The sequence below is a fragment of the Periophthalmus magnuspinnatus genome, chromosome 16 (assembly GCF_009829125.3).
Source record: "Periophthalmus magnuspinnatus isolate fPerMag1 chromosome 16, fPerMag1.2.pri, whole genome shotgun sequence".
Taxonomy (NCBI): Eukaryota; Metazoa; Chordata; class Actinopteri; order Gobiiformes; family Gobiidae; genus Periophthalmus; species Periophthalmus magnuspinnatus.
In genome coordinates, this window is record NC_047141.1 from 12264517 (window position 1) to 12286927 (window position 22411).

The window sequence follows — 22411 nt, forward strand, 5'->3', positions numbered from 1 at the left end:
TGAGTAAACATAACAAAGTACTACCCACCTTTGCATATAAACCTTTTGAATGAGGACGCAGAAGTCTGAAAGCCTCTAAAAGTAGCTATAAAACAAACTTACCCACGCCACAGTTTTATCAGTGCAGCCAGATTTTGTAGAGTGGAATCAGTAAAGTATCACAACACTCCTTAATAAAGCTTATGTTGTTGATGTTTGCAGACCCGCCCATTATCACAGATGTAAAGAACATGCCGGCACACTTGGGCAAGACGGTGATTCTGCGCTGTGAAGCTATGGCAGTACCAGCCGCCACGTTCGAGTGGTACAGAGACGACCACAGGTGAGGGGCACACACAACCAAACAGGAATAAAAAAAAACTTGTTTAAAGGTCCTATATTACACCATGGATTCTTTTAGTCATGTTACAATGTTGTTACCACATCAAAAACATGCCTGGGTTGTGCTTTGTTTCTTTCTGTTTAACACATTATTATTAGTCTGTCTGCATCTCCAAAGCTTCAAATTTTCTGTTCCACCTTGCAATGTCATGAAAAGGTAGTACTAAAGTTAAAAGCTACGTTTTATCTTTTGTTTAGAAGAGATTGGCAATTCCAGGACTGAAATTATGTAAGTGTATGGAGTTTAAAAACACAGTGGAGCACTTCCTGTATTACCACATGACATCACAAAGTGGAAAGTGGAAACAACATTATAACATAGATGAGAGAATGGCGTAATACGGGCCCTTTAAGCCACACTACAATTCAAAAAATTGACTCAAAGCATGTTTTGTTTTTCTTCTTTTCTTTGTTTTATCTCGATTTACGGGCACAATAGTGAAATGAAAACACTAGAATCATGTAGAGTGGGTTAATACTAACATTTTAAGACCAAAATGACGAGCTTGACTGCAGCAGTTAAAGAGAAACAGTGCAATGTAATGTAACGTGAATTGGAGTTAGAGTCGATAACACATCCACGATCGCTTTCTGTTTGGAAGGCAGCGGCTAGCAGGTTAGCTCTGTCCACTTATATATACAGTCTATGGTAAGTACACATCCAAACACGTGTCAAATATTTCCCTGGTTGGCTGTTTCTTACCTCATGCAGTTGAATGCCTCTCCTAGCCTGCTCTTAGCGTAGAGAATCCGATACTCCTGATGTGTTATTGGGATCAGGAAGATTTCACCACATCGCCTGAATCTTAGTGATGTACAGGTAAACACAAAGAGCGACAACTGACAAAAATTAGCCTTGCAACATTTTGGTTTGGTCCGATGCTCTGTAATCATGCAGTAACAATGATATATTTTGTGTTTGTGGACCTCCTCATGGCCTTAAAAGTCTGTGCTTGGAGGTAGAATTAAGATGCCAATATTCTGATATTAAAAGCATCTCTCCGCCTGGGATCTGAGCGCTTGTTTACTCATCACTCCAGGTCAAACTCATGTCAGCCTTATGAAAATGAGGCTTTATCTTCAGATAATGAGATAATGAGTCCATTTAGACACCAAAACAAGGGTCATGTCTGAGGAAAAATGTTTTGAGTTTGCTTAGCTTAAAAATAGAAATTGTTTTTGGATATGTTTTGTGTTGTCAATAGTGCTATGTGCCTTATAAAAAAAGGGTGAAGTGTATGTATTTTAATCATCCTGTTCACAATTACATTTTCATCAAATCTTGAAATAAATGTGCCTATAAATGACCTCCAGGCCTAAGTTGTCACATGTCATGAAATGTGTTACCTGCAGGGGGCGCTAATGCTCCATCTGCTAGCTCATTGAAGATAGAAAAAAAAAGGCTTGACTTCTAATGCTGGACTTGTTGAACAAATTGAACAAATGTTTTGAAGTATGGTAGAACTAAAGGAAGGTTAAGGGTTATGTGAAAACATGAATCAAACAAAACATTACTCTGTGTATCTTTTTGATGGGGTTGTAACATTATGACATGGTAGAAAACTCAAAAGAGATAATTCTACCAAATAAAGGTTTAAAGGCCTTGTACACAGTTAACCATGAGTGAAGAATATGTGGCCTTTGTTTGTCTCCAGTCAAATGAAGCTCATCGAGGCTAGCAGTTGTAGCAGCAAATTTGGAGCCGAGTTCGATATTAGGAATTCTGAGCGCAAGTATCATAGCAACCAAAGACCCAATCTGAAGCAAGGCTTATTAAGGGGTGGGCACTTAGCAACGCTGTCAATCAAACCTGTTGCTAATGCTAGCAGGAGTGACCTCTGGGAAAGAAGGCAATTGATTTGTTTCTTATTAATGTTCATATATTCGAGTTACAGGCACAATAGCGAAATAAAAATACCAGGATCATGTAGAGCGGGTGAATATGGACATTTTAAGACCAAAATGATGAGCCTGACTGCAGCAGTTACAGAAAAAGGGGTGAACTTTCTATTGTAAACTGAATTGGAGGTGATGGAGCCGGAAGCGTGTTCACAATCAGTTCCTAGTTGGAATGCGGCGGCTAGCATCTATCTATGTCCATTTATACATACAGTGTAAGGTCAGACCAAAGCCCATTGTCAGACAGTAGAGCAGTAATGTAGATAGCATCTAGTGGTGGTATGTGTGAATACAGTAGTTTAATAACAGACAGTAGCTTTTGCCTTACTTCTCTCTCAATCATTTTTCTCATTCTAATATTTGTGCAGAGAAATGGAAATATCATTACATATTAAAACAAATGCTCTCCTATACTATATGAGTATTTATTGATCCTGTCCTTAGTAAAACACAGCTGTTGGCGGGATTTGGTGGGTCATGGTCATTAGGACTCCATTTGATGATATGAATCGCAGTTGCATATCATATGACCGTGAAATTTATACTACTAAAAAGACCGCCCTCAAAAGAAATATGGTCTTCGGTACAATTATCTTTAATACATTACTTAACTATAATGGCAGCAGGTCTATTCTACAACACACATACAATGGTTGACACTTTTACCAACATACATCCCTCATTCTTCGTAGGTGCTGTGTTTTCCTGGTAATCTTGTTACTTTAAATGCCACACCACATAAATTCACATGCACTAACCATTAAGTACCTCCACGTTTGTCTGAGGAAACTGCCTGCTAGCCACGCACCGATGCAATCTCAGCTAGCATCCATTAGCCTTGACATTATTACATCTCCGATAACAATCATATATGTTTTTACAATCTTTGGAGAAGTATTATCTGGCATCTGAAACCTATTTGCTCTCTATTAGCTTCACATAAATTGTCCTTCCAAGTTTGTAAGAGGTCCCCAAATGCATGAAGTGGTTTGGCTTTGTGGAAAAGTATTTAGGGATGCTTTTGTCAGCCAGGAGAGCTGTTAGTCGATTATAATGGGCTCCAGTAATATTTATGCACTTAGATTTTACTATTGGCATGCGGTAGGTGTTTTGGCAGGTGAGATCCTTTGTGGTATCACACTTTATCTGTTAAGTTTTGTTAGTTTCAAGTTGAAAGAGGCAAATTGTGCTGGACCAAAATTAACTGAAGTGAGAGTATTTATTTGGGAGGAGCAGAATGTTTGTCAGGAATTGTCATAACTCATTTGAAAGCACATAACCCCGAAATTCAGACAAGTATAATTCACAATCTGCATGCTTATTCAGTCGCAAAGCATGTCAGATAGCACTAGCATCATTAGCATTGTTTGCAAAAGTATATTAAGGCCTGGAGTCAAAGGTCAGGGGTAGAGACTGTATATATAAATGGACATAGATAACCTGCTAGCCACCACGTTCCAAATAGGAACTGAGCATGTGCATGGGCCTTGGGACAGAGTTTATGTTTGACTTTTTAAAATGAAGTTTAATTGTAATGCCAAACACATCACACTCCTTATATTTGGCATTAAGGCACAATTATAAAGTTCAGCTGACTCCTGCATGATCCCTCACTCTCTGCCAACCATTAATACACTTGGCAGAAAGAAGCATTTGAAATTGAGTGTGCAGGGCCATATCAAACTATAAGCCCCAGTGGGTCAGAAGTTAGAAAGTTCGCCCATAAATCCAAAGATTGCTGGTTTGATCCCTGCTCTGACTAGTGCATACTGTTGTTGGGCAAGACATTTCAGCAAGCTTACTTTTGTATGACAGTGGTATTGAATGAGTGTGTGAGTGATTGGTGGTGTTTAGAGAGGCTCTCAGAGAAGACTGACAGCCACATCTCTGTAAATAATTGAATACATCTTTTACAAAACAAGACATACTTAACCTTGAAGGAACTGTATGTAAGATTTTCACTTTAAACTCCACACCTGTCACCAAATACAGGTTAAACATGTTCAAATCAAATATAGCCCTTACCAATTGGAATGCTGATTTATTCCTAATAAAAAAAAAAAACAACAACATTGGATATATTGTTTATTTTATAATTTGATGTTTTGGTTCTCAAGACAATTATCCAATCAGAAAACAGACTGAGTGTCACATGAGTCTTTCATTTGAATTGCCAGTTTCAATTCTGAAGTTCAGTTGGTTTAAACCTAGATGGACTTCCTGTTTTAAATCCTCACTACTTAAACCCCAGCACGTGCAGCCAATCATGAGTCAGTGCTAGTGCAGCCGCTGCAGCTCAGGGAACTCTGGAGGTTCTGAGCTTTCACATGAGGCCTGTCCATATACTGAGAATGATACAAACTCAGGTTCAGTTCAGGAAGTTACACTTCCTTTAACACTGAGAAGGAGATGCAGTAGTAGTAGTGCTAATACAAACATACTAACAGTCTTTTGTTGTGTCCACAGGCCGGTGGAGAGTGACAACAACCTGCGGGTCAAACATGAGAAGACGCGCTCGCTGCTCCTCTTCTCCAACGTCACAGAGAAACATTTTGGGAACTACACCTGCTTCGCCTCCAACCGCCTGGGAACATCCAACGCCAGCATGCTCCTGTTTCGTAAGTAGTCCTCAGTGACTAATCAGATCATAGCTAAAAATAACACATATATTGCTATTGTTATTTCTGGACATAGAAATGTACTAATATTTTAGTCACTCACAGGGGCTAATATGCAAAGTGCAATGGCACCTTGAAGAACATTGTGCTTGTGTCTGCTATGACAGCTGTGGCTCATTATGTTTTAATTTGGACATTTTAAATTGCAATATTGATTTAAAACAACCTAATGAGACAAACAAGTCAGTTGACTTCAGGGTTTGAAAACTGCAGTGCCTAATGGGAGCTGAGTCACCGTAAACGTCATCACAACAAAGAGTCCAGAGTGAGAGTCGCTTCCGATGGATAAGTGCAGCTCACGCTATTTTTTTTTTCATTCAAAATGATTAGGCAATGCTGCTGAATACTACATATATCACTGATAGAAATACTGATACAGGAGTATAAATATTGCTCAAACATGCATGAATCACACTAAATACACTGTTGAGAGGCTAAATGAGAAGGGAAACAACTATAACATGGTTAAAAAGCTCTAAACAAAATACATTTTGCAGAATAGGTCTGGTTTAAAACACACACACACCAAACAGGTACAATAGATCTGAGGAACATTCTGCAAGGTGCTAATTAATTTTATTTTACCTTTATTTTCCCAGGCATAACAGAAAGAACAAATACATTTTTAGAATATCTGCTTAGGATGTACAATCACAGGGAGGCAAAAAAAAAACTAAAACTAAAACTTAGAACAGAGTAAAGATAATCCATAGACAACATTTTGCCTGTTTGTCATTTCTCATATGAGAATGAGTAAACTAGTTCAAGATTGAAAAGTAATGAGGGATTCTTTTTCCAATTGTAAATGTAATGGAAATCTAAATAGTTGCTATTAGATCAAAATTACAGATACAGTACTGATATATTGTACAAGCATTTCTTGAGGTAAGAGTAAGACCACTGTGTTCTGTCTGCATCTTCATATAAAGCATTTGTATTGTCCGATAATCAGGAATTGCGCTGAAAGCATGCTAATTATTGCTAACTTTACCACCACAGTAAACTCCAAACGTGCTTATTAACCCATTATGGTGAATAATTAGGATGACTGGAAGAGACGGGAAATTAAGTGAGGAGTAACTTTGGGCCTCTGTAAACCGTTTAGAATGAACTAGACAGTAAAATGTTTCTTCTTTATGCACCTGTAATATTTCTTGAATTAAAAGCATGCAAAATCATTAAGAACAAGACTACTGTCAAGATGGTGTAACCCTCGTATTAAGAGTTACACCATGAAAGGCCTCAGAGCTCTCCTTCGTCGCATTGTATCATCCATGCTTTAACCAATTGAAATTTGCAAATCTTAAAATCCCCCAAATAAATCCTGAATCTTGAACTTCATTTCACACCATTGCAACACCGCGGGGCTTTGTGCACGTTCAGGTAGCAATCGTCCCTAATCTGATTTGTGTAATATCCTAATGGCAACAAAATGAGATTAGCAACAGTTGAAACACTATGAGATGTGTTTGTATGAAGATGTATGTTCCTTTGAAATTGCAGGTGACATGTTGGCAGCGCTCGTTGGTCTGCTCATGCTTAGGTACACATAGAAGCGTGGGAAATGAGCAGTGACCACAGCTCCCAACGCAGAAACACTGGGCCATTGACTCAGCCCTCCAGCTCTGGTGCTTGGAATCCATTATTTATTTTCTTTCTGTGATCAAGAATTTGTGAATAAATAATTACTTAAAATCCTGCCATTTTTTTGGACCACAGTAGCTCAGTTGGTGGAGTGTTTGTCCGTCGGTCTGAAGGTTGGTGGTTCGAGTCAATGGATCTGACCGATAAGGGGCGAGAATCGGTCAGATCCATTGACTCACAGGTTGGCGATACGATTCCAGCTCCCACAGATGAATGCTTTTGTTGTGTCCTGGAGTGGTTACTTGATGTAAAGTGCTTTGAGTGCCTTGAAGGTGGTAAAGCACTATATAAAAATGTGATCATGTGACCATCTAGGACCATATAGAATACCTAAAGGTGGACTATTCTTCGGAGTATAAGTCGCACCAGCCAAAAAATGCATAATAATGAAGAAAAAACATATATTTCTCATATAAATCGCATCTGAGTATAAGTCGCACCCTCAGCCAAACTATGAAAAAAGTGCAACTTATTGTCTGTAAAATACGGTCACTTTTCAGACTTAGCATATGCCACCTACTTGTTTCCATGGCATTGTTATCCCTCTGCCTCAAATGTACCACAGTATTTGACATTGAACGTATCTATATTCATAAACATAAGACGGTGGTGCTCTAGGCCTGTGGAGAGATGACCCTGCTCACAGAAAGAATGCACATTTTTGTAACAAGAAACACCTGTAACTGAATAAATGCAAGCTTTATCAGTTTATTGTGGAACATTCCTGGGACAGCAATAGCAATGCAGCAGATATATAAAAGTAAATATATAAAAAACAAATCGAATATTGATCTAAAATGGCTTAATAACTCAAATTGGACTATTGACTTCTGTTCAAAACTTCACAACGAATATGCCCCGCCCCCTCGTGGTCTCATTTCACCATAGTAACCAGCAGCATTAATTTACGTAATATTTTTTAATCCTTGCGTGCATGATTCAGTCTTATTTTTAATTTTTCTGGTTGGGAATCTTCTACATTTGTGTCTCTATGCAAATGTTATTTCTATGTTTGGAAAGTTCCACTAAAGCTTGCCTCTCCACAGATCTGACTGGTGGCACCAACTGCTTGATTCCAGGAAATAACATGATTAATACCATACTTTCACAACATTCCAGGCAAAGCAATAACATCTTCATGAAGTCACACAGGTGGCAGACACTCAAGCAGAAAAGTTACATAGTGCAGCTTTACAATCCAACAAAAAAATGTACAATACAAAATGTTAGCCAGTGTTGTTTGCGCCCTGAGTTAGCACTATTTTGCATAACTAATTCTTCCTAAACCATAACAAACCTTTCCACGGATGGCCTTAAATCCACATATTTGCTCACCCAGCTGTCCCCCCAAATACACATGTCACGTCGCATCCAGGGGCCCCACTGTGAACCAATACGACACGAGGCTGAGCAGATGCACTGTGACGGTCGCTACGGAGACCTCACATCCCCTCTGCGGCGCAATCCCCCTTTCTCCCTCAACATTACTCTACGCCCCATTAAAGATCTGTGGGCCTATTCAATCCTCCCCATGCACCTATTCCCAACCCCAGCTCCTCCAGACAGCAGAGTTATGTCGCTCCGTGCAAGTTGTTATGTCTCTCCATTGCATGATAATTTTATAATGCTAATTGCCACAAGTAAATTAATTAATTGTGATGTATTTTGTTACTTATTGGCTTAATCGCGGCTATGTGGGGACGGTCCAAATTCAGAGGTTGATGTTGTTGTGTCATCTCACTGTGGTGCAGCAGAGTGTTGCTTATAAAAGAGGGCTTCCCTGTCTCCAGAGTTTACCTGGCTCCCCCTAGAGGCTCTGATGCCCGGCTGCAGGACACAGAGAAGTGACACATTTGTCCTGAGGGCTGTTAGGCTCCTCATACCTTACCAGACCAAATTTCCTGTTAATCTGAATGGCGGTTTGAAGGGAATTGAATGGCAATCTTGCACAGCGCTGTTTACAACCACCACAAGTATGAGTACTGAATGAACTCAGCGTGACATAGTGAAAGACTGGAGCTGCAACTCAAGGATTTTCTCACTGTGAGGAAAATAAAGGTTCTCTTATCTTCAGTCGCTTAGCAATGTGTAGTCATTATTATTATTGTTGTAAAAAAAAAGGTGCAACCCTCATTATTAAAGCGTCAGAGTTCTATTACTGCACGAGTTAGAAGTAAGAAACTGGCAATTTTTCAATCTGAAATTTCCCTTAAATAAAGTCAGACTCATTAACTTAAAATTCACACAATTGCAACACCGCGGTGCTGTGTGGGTGTTCTGATACAACCTGCAGCCCCGATCAGATGTCTGTAATATCCTAATGCCCGCTAAATGAGATTAGAAACAATTAGTCTTTAGTTTAGTCTCCGTTAAATTGCCAATCCTTCACTCTACCAACCATTAATACACTTGGGTCAGTGGTTCCAGTGTTCGCCTGTAAACCCAAACGTTGGTGGTTTGATCTCTGTGCTGACTAGTGCATGCTGTTATTGTGTCCTTGGGCAACACACATTTTCTCGAGTCGACTTGAACTGTATCATAAAGTACCACAAAGTCTGACACATGAACTTAAATTTCCCACAGTTGCAACACCGCGGTGCTGTGTGGGTGTTCCGGTATAACCTGCAATCCTAATCAGATTTCTGTAATATCCTAATGCCCGCAAAATGAGATTAGTAACAATTTGTCTTTTCAGATAAATTGCCTATCCCCCCCATCTCATATACCCCCCCTTCCCCCAACAGTACCACCTACCCTCACCAACTCTTCTCCTCCTCCCTCCACAAGTTGTGATCCCTCTCCCCCCATTCCGGTTCGCATTAAGCCTCCCTAGAGAGCGATTTGTGAGCGTTTCCCATTTTCTTCCTCCGTTCTGCCCCTCCAACCCTCCTCTCGTCCTCCCGTTTAGTACCATTACCGTCTTAAGTGAGTCCTTCATCTATCCCTCCTCCTTTCTCTTCCTTTCTTTCATTCCCTTATACCCATTACCCAGTCTCTCCTTCAGTGACTAACTCCCTCGTCAGACCCATACGTCTTCCTGGAGCAGTTTGATTTTTCAGTTTTCCGCCTGTTGAAGCTTTTGACGGCCTATCGCTCCATCATCGCGTCCTTTTTACTTTTCTATTCTTCTGGCAGTGTCATTAGAACAGAAAAAATGGTGCTTGGATTCCAGACTGTGCATAACAAACTCATAAGGAAACACGAGTTGGGATGAGTTGACAATCACATGCAAAGACTGATTTGGTTAAGTCCAAAGTATAAGTTAGTTTTGAGCTTTAAAACACCATTTAACTCTAGCTATAGTTTGCTAAGTCAATGCCATTGCTTATTTAGCAGCTAGCATGTTTGCAAAATGTGGAGATGTGCAAGCTAACAGGGTATGCTAGCACTTTAGAGCAATGTTAAATGGATTTGATCCCCAGACTACTAGGTTATAATGCCTGTGATCCAGAATACACAGACTATGAGTATGTTTGTGTGGTCACTGGTCAATCTCACTGAGGTCAGATGGGCGTGATTGTTAGGTGTATTAGCCAATCAGGGGCACTTGTAGTCTGCCCATGTCAAAACAAATATGGGTGCTTATTAGGAAAAGAAGAAGCTTTAAATATTTTAATTCTAAGTGAGAGAAGTTTAATTATGTTCAAAATGATAGATGACCAGTGAGCTCCTTTGTTTCACATGCGTCACAGAAATAAACAAATCTGATTGGACAACAGAGGGTGTGGTGACCAGACCAATATTTCTGCGAATAAAAAATACAGCGATATCTTTCTTAATATTCTCAACTTTCTATTTTAGTTGATAAACAAAGGTGTGCTAGTTCCAGTGTAGCTCCTCCCTTCAGGACAGATATAAAACGGTGTCCAACAGAAATCTGACCAGAACTGAAGAAGCTGCTTGGATGAGCGGTGAAACATGTTCAGTCTAAAACTTTTGTCCAGTTGACAGAATTGAATTTCCTTTTGCTATAACTTTTGAAAAACATGGATAAAAAGAAATTCTATCCGGGTTCGGGCAATTTACTCTCAGTCACTACCCATTCTTTACCCCCATTTCGTGATGCTTACTGCGTGGTCTTATGTAACCTTATGTGATATGCAAAATGAGTGGAAAAACAGGCACTAAACTTTTCTTGAAATCTATAGGCTGTACACACCACCTGCTGACTGACACATGGCTATACTGAGCGCGTCACCAGATGGCAGGCACCAGCGATGTTTCGAGCTGAAAGCTGAGCTACCAGAAAAAGAAAGTTCATTCTCCATTATTTGAAATCTGCAGGGGCACTTTTTGCATCTGTATAATGGCTTTAGTCAAATGTGTTATGACACGTTATGACACTTACACCGCATATCTCTTTCTATTCTGAAACACATAATTTGACCATCACTTCACATGGTGTTTCATATTCAACATCAATTTTAAGTACTTTTTTAAGTGGCCACAGCAATGGTCAACCAACAAGTTCTGAGAATACAATACTGGAATGCAATACCTATTACACATCAGATAAGTAGGAAATATTGTGTTAGCGTAGCTCGTAAAAGGACCTTTTGGTTTTCTCTGGGTGTTTTTTGTGTGCATGTGAGATTCAGTTTCATCAGATTTTTTTTTTTAACCAATTGTTCAGATGGAAAATATAACCCAGTGATCACGTTCTTCCTTTTTTTATACATTTACACAAGCTACTGAATTCATAGTTTGCTTGGAAATGTATAAATTTTAGCACAATTCATACACAAAGTCATTCAAAGTGCTTTACAGAATAAGAAAGACATTAAAGTCACAATACAACAAATCAAAATATAAATAATCATTAAAATAACATCAAATGAGAAGTGCAGAACTGTTTTGAGCCTGGATTTAAACATTGTCAAAGTAGAGGCCTGGCTCACATCTTCAGGAAGACTGTTTCACGATTCTCCATATTTAGTCCTGACTCTGGGCACCAGCAGGAGGCCGGTCCCTGAAGTCCTCAGAGTGTGAGATGGTTCATATGGCACTAACATGTTGCAGATTTACTTTGGTGCTAGGCCATGGAGAGACTGGAAAAACATCTAACTGTGATCGTTCTGACAAGTGTTGCGATCATGAGTGTATTTGCAATTTATGTTTTACTGATAGGATTCTAGTCAAACCTTAAAATACGTCCACGAGAACTGACTAAAAGACTCCATTTTGTTGCACAGATATAAACTTTTTATGCAGAATAAAACAGGATATGTCATTGTTTGTGGAGGAAATTATGGTACTTCAAAATGTGCAGTCTTTGCGATTTGTTAATTGTGTCCATTTAATTTGTGATTTCAAATACGATTAATCTTGCAGCCTTAGTGTTAACTATCATTACAATATTAAGTTATAGCCCTTTCAAATATGAATCATTTTCAGTTACTTGTTATTACCACAGTCTGTGATTCTCAATGACTATATAATATATTCATCAATAAAATGACACTGCGTATAGCTTACTTCTGCCATGAAATATCTGCTCCAATAAGAGACACCTTAAGTACCATATTTCAGTGTAATTACCCGTTTAATAATCCAATGACGCGTCTATTCTAAAACCATCTACGACTTGGAGGTCACAGTTACTGACCCGTGGGTAACACAAGGAGAGTGCTTCTTTCTACGACTGGATACTATTAAACCGTGTATGATGCTAAGTGCGGTCGGCCAATGCGAGGTCATCAAGTATTTTTAGCATGCGTCAAATAAGTAAACAAGTCAGACTCCAACTAGTAATAATGTTTTGATTGTCTGCCAAAGTAATTACAAGATAGCCAACTGTTTTGACAGACTACACATGTGACCTTTTAATTTTAATTACTGATATTAGAGAGAATACGAACAATAAAAGACATCAGACATTTTGATTTGAGGGGAGAGGAGTGTATACATCTGGGTTTGAAGGGTTTCTTATATGGGAGTGTAGGTGTGTGTGTATGGGTAGGTAAGAAATGAAGCTTTCTTACCTACCCAATTTTGTGAGGCTCCAATTTGTTTTTCTCTATTATCATTTCCTTTTTTTAGGTGACATTAAATTATTACGAAAAAGTTAATATGTTTTTTTTAAGTTACTTTTTGATAGTCTATAGAGCTCAGGACAACCGTTACTCGTAAAATCCGCTATGTTCGTATTCGTGCAAAACATCCATCAAAAAGTTTACAAAAAAGCCAGTTAATATTTACTATCCTAAAGGAGTTGTACCTGATATCAAACCGTGAGTCAGGAACATGTTTTCATTTGAACTTTTAGCCCCACCCACTTAGTCCTTTCTGCCACTGTGATATTGCACCATGAGGCAGAAAGAACCGTCTGGGATAGTGTCATGCAGTTATTAAATAATAGTTCTCTATCTCTGTGCACTATTTGGTTTTTTGTTACTCTCGAAAATGCAACATGATGGAGATTCAGATGTCTGGGGTAGTGTCAGGCAGTTGATTTCCCATGATTCTTTGTAATAATTTACCTGATTGGCTCTGCAGGAAGGTAATAAAGTGCAAGTAGTAAAGCACCTAAGTTTTAGGTATATGTAGGTTACTTAAGTATATTTTGCAGTAAATACTTATTATTTCACTACATTTGAGAGCAGGTATCTGTACTTTCTACTCCAGTACATTTTTGAACTGGACTGAAAAGTAGTCGGGATGTTCGTGGTATCCCAACTAAAGTTTTTGAGTTCAAGCTTTGGCTTTGAGCAAAGAAAACTAAATACACAAATTCATAAGAAAGGTTAAGACTTTGCTTCGTATTGTTACTGCTGACAAAAATTTGCATCATTTTATTTTATCTATATCACTACTTTTAACAAATTAACAACACTTGTGTGAAATACTTTTACTTTTTACTCTTGAAGCACATTTTTTAAACAGGTACCTTTATAATTTTACTTAAGTAGATTTTTTCATGTGGTACTAACTTTCTACGTCTGTATCTGCACTTTTACTTATGTAACAAAATGAGGACTTCATCCTCCACAGGTGATTGGACGAAAAAAAGTGACCCTCTCAGTCATTTCTCTTACCCAAGAAAATACTGTGTAGAGTAGTTATCTGGAATAAAATCAAATCAGGAGCAGGCTAGTGATGGGACTTTCGACTCTTTTATGGGATCCGAATTTTTGGGATCTGTTAATTTCAAAGAACACTACACTACAATAATAATAATAATAATTTTGATTTATTATGATGCCAGATATGTTTTTTAGTGCACAAAGCTCTCACTCGTGTCGCCTGCTTGTGTCAGTTTAGCGTTAATTAGTAAAAAAATGCATAAAAACTGGAAAAAAATAAGAGCCGATTCCAACCAGTCAAGTTAAAGAACCGTTCAAAAGAGCCGATACATTCAGCGTCACATCAATGGTACAGGCACTACAAAGTCTGGTTTATCATCAGACTGAAATCAGAATCCAAAGCTCTATAGACCGATATCAAATGCCACTTTCTATATAATTATTATTACTCTGGTCTAATATGGAGTCTTAATAGTGACTGTTCCACCTTTTCAGTCCCACTTTGGCATTGACAGCTCTCTATAATTTCACCACCACCTTAGAGAGAAATTACAGAGAAACTAAATTAAACTATTGTGCCATGAAAATATATCTTAATGGGGTTTTATTGTAGGTGAATATGTAATGTGAACTCAAAATTGGAGTAGCTGCTTTTTACATTTTCTCTACTGAAATACCTCATAAGTACTTCAGGCACAACTTGTACCTTTGCTCAGCTATTATATTAATCACTTAAATTGTTGAAATTATTTTTATAATTTTTGCTCTGGAAATGAGATTAATTGGAGTGAAAATTACTTTGGCAGGAGACCAGCCGTTCCCAAACTATTCACTTGGGAAAGGATCGTTGTTGTGCTTCAATGGGTTAATGACAAAGTCGATTTTTGTAATAATCACTTTTATAAAATACACCCAGACCTTGAATGGCAAGTCTCTGAAAAGGCATTGGCGCCGTTATGCAATGCTAATGATGAAGTGTCCGATTGAAATGCAAAAAAGCCACATTCTTTATATGCTCAAAAATATACATACATGGGTTCAAAAATTATATGCAGATGAGGTAATAGTGTCCAGAAAAATTATTTACAGTGAGAAACTCTGCCATTGAAAAAATTCTTGGTTCCGTTCTTGTGATGAAACCTGCAATGAAACCAAATCTCACCAAATTATTAATCTTTCCATTAATCAAGATTCTTATTCTTGTGATGAGCTACCAAATAAATAGCTTTTTATGTTTATATGCTACTACTGCTAATTTCTTCAGTTGAGCATAGATACTATGTGAAGTAAAATTGACTTGAATGAGTTTTTAGTCATGTTACAATGTGTTTCCTCATCATTAACGTACATAGAGTCTTATTTCGATCGATTCATGCTTGTTTTAAAATTCCCGTTTTCACCTACCCCTTATCCCTGCCCACATCCTTGTATTTATGTGCCATTATTTCAAAAATCTAGACTTCAGCTCATACGTACAGTTAAAATATGTCACATAGCCAATTTTCAATGATAAAAACGTGTATTTGAAAATCCACCGCTTGCTACATTGAAATGTCACTCGGAAAAGGCGGGAGCAGTTCTGCAATATCAAACAGAAAGTCAAGGACCCAGTTTCTAATGAATAATTTAGCTCAGTTTTGCAGTTGTCAATGAACAAAATGTGAAATAATAGGCCATAATTACATCACACTGAATTTGTCTGTGGTCTGTGGTCAGAGCTATATTTTTGCAATAGAAACTGACATGCTTTTGTTATGACCTCTCACTTTCACTTGAATGCACACTTGAATACCTTCTGTTATAAAAATGATTTGGTTTATTTCAGCAAAATTTGATGCAGGTTTAGTGAAGGAGACATGGTCGATCTAAAATTGACAATAAGTGCAGACTATTTTTGACATGGCTGATGGAGAGTTCATTGTTCCTACTTTAGAAAGGCTATAACTGCACAATTATTCAAATTCACAAACTTTGCAATGTCACACAAATTTTTATATTTTTATTTTTTTTTTCCCTAATATTGATGCTTACTCATTTTTCACTTTTCAACCCACTTTCAGTTGGCATCCATCCCGTGTCATGTTTGTCCTGGTAATTTATGATTTGTTTGTTTCATTTAAAGGGCTATTTTGTTGGGTAATGTTCGTCAGCGAAGTCCATAAACTGCTGGAGAAAGTGATAAATGTTGCTCATTTATCATGGGCCTTTGTAAACAGCATTGGATGTTTAAAGCTGTGTAAGCTAATGTAAATATAAGAAAGCACAACTGAATTAAAGTGCACACACCACGGTTTGGCATTGCGAGCTATTGTCTTAGCCAACAATCAGAATTTAAATGTTTGAAAATTGTAAAATACATCTATCGCTAACACTTTTATCTCTCCATTTTGTATTCAAGTCTTGCCCAAGGACACAGGATTATGCACAAAAGTTCAAATCTTTTGATCAGTGGACAAATGTGCAATCTACCATCACTAATGACAATGAATATGTTTGCATTTTTTTGCTTTAGTTATTGATAAAATGGCTACAGTTTATCTTTTATTTTAGCTGACCAGTTTATGATAGATGCAAAAACAGCTCTTTCACACAATGGTGCAGACTGTAGGGATGGGACAATAAACAATAATATCGTTTATCGTGATAAAAAAGGGTTGACAGTAATCGATCATGGGGCATTTTATATAATCGTGATAATCGCCAACAAAGATAATCACCATTATATCACCAGGATGTGCAAAAAAAAAAGAGCTATCCACAGAGGAGTCAACGGGGGTGGTGGGACAAAGGGGTCTGTTGTCCCGGGCCCCAGAGCCTAAGGGGCACAGAATTGGACCCTCTTACTATTAATTTGTATTGCAGGGGGGACATGTGAGGCTTATTGCCCCGGGCCTCCAAATTTCAATTGACGGCCCTGCTCATCCATAATATTCTGTTTATTCATATCCATAACAACTTTAATCATTATCGTGATATAATCGTTAATCGCAATTATTTTGGCCATGATAATCGTCACACAAAATTTCAGTATCGTCCCGTGTCTAACAGACTGGTTTGAAGAATGCTGCGAGCAAATGTTTATAATTTGTTTAAACGTCCATTAACATACAGTCATTATTTTTGAGTTACCTTGCTAACACACAGAAAATGTAAAGCAAGAAACAAAACCTTTATTTTATCTAAAAATGAAGAATAATATTTGCTCTTGTAAGATAAGTCGTGCATGGCAAAGTAGGTACAAGTAAGTACTAAGTATGCCACTCAAGGATTTCTAGTTAAGAAAATAACAAGAAGACAAGATAGGATTCTTTTTCCAGACTGTCTGCATTTTTTACCTGTCTCTGGATGGGCCTTGGTATTTCGCTAACCCCCATTAACCTACAAACATTCACCGTAGCCAATCCATAAACAAGATGCTCTTGATTGTTCCCTGCCCCACTCCCTTCACCTTAGTGCATCCATTTGCAGATGAAGTTCATTAGTCCTGGACACATCTGCAGCCTGTCTGTTCATGGGAGTGGATCTCTCTTTCACTGTAGTTCTCTCTTTTTTCCAACTGTGTGTGTGTTGTTTTTTTTTTAGTTTTTCCTGCAGAAGGAGGGTCTCAGGACAGGGGATGTTATGGGACAGTTCTCCATTTTCTTGTTTTCTATGAATGTTGGTTAACCTGTGTGTCTATTATTAACCAATGTCTGTTTCACAGTTGGATTTTCTAACATTGTGTTGGTTAAATCAATGGTCTTCTTAAGCCCTAAGAGGCAACTGCTGTTGAGTTTTGGGCTGTACAAAAATAAACTGAACTGACTCACTGTTTCTAACAGGTTCCTCAGTGTTGTGGAAGGATTCATCAAATGTATAGAAAATATTTTCCTCCGGAGCTAAAGTCTCCCAAAACTGACTTAAATAATATCTTGACTATTTCTGTGGAAACTGTGCTATTATATGTTCACATTTTGTTCCATCCCATTATAAAAAATAAGATATGGTGGATGGGATGGGTCCACAACGATGTTCTGTCTGCACTTAATTCCTCACAATTGCAACTAATGATTAAATAATGCATAAGTGGAAAATTGTAAACTCTGTTTTGTACCTTTATTATGACGCAGTGTAATCACTCCTTTGTCCAGGTGTAAGCCAAGAAAAGGTTTCTGAGGCAGTCATGTGAACACTGTTTTTGAAAGGAAGATGTTTCAACTCCCATCCAGAAGTCATTTTCAATTTGATGGTTCTGGTCTGAGACACTAGAGCCTCTTTTCACTGGCATGGTTTGCTTGGGGCCGCCTTGGAGCGGGTCTGTTTGTTGCGGCTTCCTCCAGCCGAGTTGAGTTTCCAAGCTCAGGGCAGAGCTCTGCTACATGAGACACAGACATTGCCCAAATATTACAAATGTTTTCTTAATTAGTAAAATCAAAATTGTATTTGAATTATAATCTTAATCATAAGGCCGTAAATCACAAAAAGACGTTTACTTTGTGGCACTGTGAGACTAAAGCTAGCGTAAGCACTACACTACTTCTGGCTTATTGTCAGCTTATTCTGCATTTATTTAACTTCTCTGCACCTCTATGTTGTGGTATGTAGTATGCTTAGTATATAGTGTATATTATATAAACAGTTGCATTCATTGGCTCAACATATAAAGTGGCCCTCACTAAAAGTTTGATGAGAGATAATTATTTTTTGTTTTTAATCTACTTTTTGCAGTCCTTTTATGTGCATTCTCTCTTTCTCTCAATCATTTCATTTCTTGTATAGCCACGCCTCAGCTAAAATGATGCGTACCGCACCCTCCAGGGTCCGCTTCGGCCCTTTCAAACGGGGCGGCACGGTTCATTTTAGACAGTGGAGAAACTTGTGGCCTGTACCGCTCCGCTCCATAGTGAACTAGTGGAAACGAGGCTTAGGATTTATAATGAACTGAGCTCCTAAATCCTGCCCTAAAGGCAGAAGTTAAACTGAAACTGCCCTGTATTTACATGCCAACTTCATTGTGGGTTGTTGTACCCCTATTGTACTTTGAGTAACTTTACTTGACGGCTGTTAAGTACTTGATTTGGCTTGATCTCTCACTTGACCAACGTGTGAGGATATTCCTAAAAACAGCTGGCAGGGTTTTTTCACAAAAATATCTTCTTTCAGCCCTTTTTCAAACCAATGCATCTCCCTGCTTAAAATCTGCACCTGCCTTTGTGGCCATCTTGACCAGTGCCTCTAAACCATTTCTACCTTTTGATTACGATTGTCAATGTGCAATTATATTTTGTGTGTTTTTCCTAGGACCGGGGGCTGTATACGGACGAGGGAGTGGTCTACAAGCAGGCCTGAGCATCGGCGTCAGCATCTTGGTTTCCCTTTCGGCTGTTCATCTGCTGAAGGTCTAAATCCTCCACCTGGACCTCCCCAGAAGATCCCTTCGAGCCCTCGCCCTCCTCCCGCTCTGTCCCCTTTACTCTTTTTTGACGGAAAGAAGACGGATATGAAATTCTTTAATTACGAACCCATCACTGTGAACTAAAAGAATATGCATTGTTCAAGGAGCCATCTAAACATCGCGACCAATGCCACAACAACGTAAACTCTTTTTCATATCTCTTTCTGTCTTTTTCCCCACAATGCCTTGCAGAAATGTCTGACTTGGTCCCCCTTCCCCCCTTTTTTTGTTACACTACCATTATAACCACCGGGCTGGTAAAGAGTGTATATTGAAGATTATTGTATCAGTGATCACAATGAGAAAATAGATAATCTAACACCTGGATGATCATACATGTAAAATAAACATAGACTTTAATGACTGACCTACAATGTTTGCCTTACAGAATATCACCGAGATGGATTTTAATGGAAAGGGATTGCGATACGGAAGGTCACGATTGCCCTTGGTCCAATAGGTGACCATGTGAAGTGTCACCCATGCGCATTGACAAACATGTATGGCTTTTTCCTCTGTGTAGCACTGAGTCTGCTATGAATGATGTCAAATTGTACTTTACAAAAAGGCTGGGTGGTGATGGCGTCAGTCCGAACTATCCCCCCTAATGTAATATGGGGGTTATACTTACGCATGTGGACCCCTCACTACCCAAACCTTTAACCACATCTGTTTGTCACTGTCTGTTCGATATTCACGATGCTATAAGCCCCGTTTCCACCCCGCAGTTCAGTATGGTGTAATTCAGTATAGCGCGCGAGTAGATTAGCACTCCTCGGAGGGCCTTTATGTGAGAAATTAGCATGGTCTTTCAGAGTGTTTGAATGGGTTTTCTCTTGGTGCTCTTGTTTCCCCCATCAACCCAAAACATGCTCAGAAAGTTAATACTCGAGCTAGATACTACAGACAAAGCTAACCCGGAACACTCTGAACAATGGGTCAAATGCAGAAGACACATTTCAATAGAGAATGTTTGAATGTTTCTATCTGGGTGTAGAATTGATCAAGTTGTTCAACTCTTTGACGGGTTGCAAAAGAATGTTGAGTTGTCATCAAGCTAGCAAAAGCAACTATTGTACAAGCTTAATCACTTGCTAGCTTTGCTGTAAGAAGCTTGTACCCGTATAAGCAGCTCTTCAGGTAAAAATAAGACTGTTGTGTTCTGTCGGGATCTAATTTGTCCAATAATCAGGAAGTACACTGCTAGTTTCTAACGTTACCATCACAGTAATCTTTGCTCTGATCTCTCAAAGTTGCGATGTTGTGATGCGTAAAATAATCAAGGAATAGCTTTGGACCAGTTCAAATAGTTTATAGTGAACTAGTTCGGGTTTTGATGCTTTTAAGACAGTAAAAATCAGGTAAGGTCGTGTTGTAGGCTACAGTTAATCCTAAGAGCGATCCGGTTTTCAAACCCAACCCCGAAGAACCACGATTATCGAAAGCTAACGTTCTAATGTCTAATGATTTTCGATGTTTTGTTGAAACCTAACCTTAATCCCTCCTTTGTAATATGATTTATTGCTACCGTTGCCAGTTGACTGTAAAACGGCAGAACTGGACCAAACTTAACGGCTCGGTGGAAACAAGGTTCTCGTATCTCTCATCCTTCAAACCCTGTGTAAATATAGGCAGAACAGGCGCCCCCACATGGCCCGGGAACAGGATGACAACGCCTCATTAGCTTTGACGTCACTGCTTCAACCTCCCACAAACAGCAAGAGACTGTCCTACAATGTCTTACACTGGGAAGTTGAAGCTCTACCTCCCCTACCCCGATCGACCATCACCATCACCCTTCGTCGCTTGTTGATAGCATGTACCGGTTAGAGAGTCCTGTCGTGAGTTCATAACCCCCCCCACTTCCCCCTTTATCCCCCGCACTGTGTCTGTTTAACTCTGCAAGGTCACCCGCTTTTACTTTTTTGGTGTTGATAATACTACAGGTGATGACGATAATGATGATGTTAATACGTATTTGAATTACTATGGATAGTAAGTCGGTGTATGAAAAAATCGGTCTGACGGTACGGAGTTGTGCGTGGGGGAGAATAATTTTTGTACTTTTAACATGAAGTCACACACACATAAAAAAAAAGATCAAAAAAATGTCAAATGATGTAAAGTTTTCGAAGTGATGTGCTCTATTTTGCCATGACAAGCTTTTTAAAACATTTGATCCGGAGCAATGGATAAGTTCATACGCGGGCAGTGAATGATGTAATTTAGTACTTGTCTCCAACATGGACTTTTTGTTTTTCCATTCTAAAAAAAAAAAAAAACAACAACACATTTTTACCAACTTTGGTTCTCGGCTAGACAGATTTTAAAAGCATGTCTACGGCTTTGCTTCCCGGGGAGCTAAAGATGTGATTAGCCATTACCTGTGGCTGGCTAAGTGACAAAACCTCGACTCCGCTGGTCCCACCTGCCAGTTGCCCACGACCCCATTAATCAAGCTCAATCCAGCCCCTGACAGGAAATCACTTCAAGGACAAAGCTTTCGCGCTCCCTTTCGCCCTACCTGTGAGGCGCAGGTATGGGGACATCTGTTGGAACCCCTCCCCTGGCACACAGTTCTTCAGCCGTTCTCCCAAGTTACGCAGCACAAGAGTCGGAAGCGTCATGGAATAAAGCAGTACATTGTATAACTCACTGGGGGGACTATATGCAAATGTACAACAAGACTGCGTCGAAGGATCCGAGCTGCCACCTTTTGATAGTTGGAAATCAATTGTCTGAATGTCTGTTGTTTTCTTTCAAACCAGCAATAACCCCTGTTGTGCAAGAGGTGACAATATGGTGGAAGCTGTGGTGTGATGCCATTAACAAAATATATCAATGTTGTACTTTTAACTGTGTACAGTACTCTGCAATGATTGTGAAGCTCTGTTTTCAATGGCCCTTAATCTGAAAAACAATACATGTGGTATTCAAAAAGTCTTGCCCTCTGAGATGTACTTGGGTTGTGACAGAACAAACAGTTTGTGCATGCGTCTTGTTGGTTTCCATTTCAAGCACAAGAGCAGGCGTTTTGATCAGCGCTTCTTTTAACTGTCTCCGTCACCATTCTTTTTGTTTCTCTTTTCCCCTGTGTTTTGTACATTGTTCTGTCAAAGGCACTTGGGATTTTTAGACACATATAACACATGTATATGTACATAATCTGTCCATGATGAAAAAAGAACAAAAACATGAGAAAATGTCCAAAAAAGGCAAACAAAACCTGTCATGTTTCTCTGTGTGAGTTTGAAAAAAGCACGTCAATGTTCACGTATGGATGGATTTTCAAAAAAAGAATAAATCTAGTAAAAAATCTTGTGTTATGGGTAATGGGACTGACATGGCGTTCA

At 38.9% G+C, this 22411-nt stretch overlaps 1 protein-coding gene across 1 annotated transcript in view; it reads left to right on the forward strand.

The window, feature by feature from the left end:
- Positions 1-21240, forward strand: part of iglon5 (IgLON family member 5) — a 298544-nt gene extending 277304 nt beyond the window's left edge. Inside the window, exons 6-8 of the mRNA XM_055227545.1 lie at positions 202-322; positions 4747-4898; positions 18905-21240. Of these exons, the coding sequence (XP_055083520.1) occupies positions 202-322; positions 4747-4898; positions 18905-19008 (377 nt within the window). The 3' untranslated portion in view covers positions 19009-21240. The remainder of the gene's footprint in view (positions 1-201; positions 323-4746; positions 4899-18904) is intronic.
- Positions 21241-22411: the final 1171 nt, after the last annotated feature.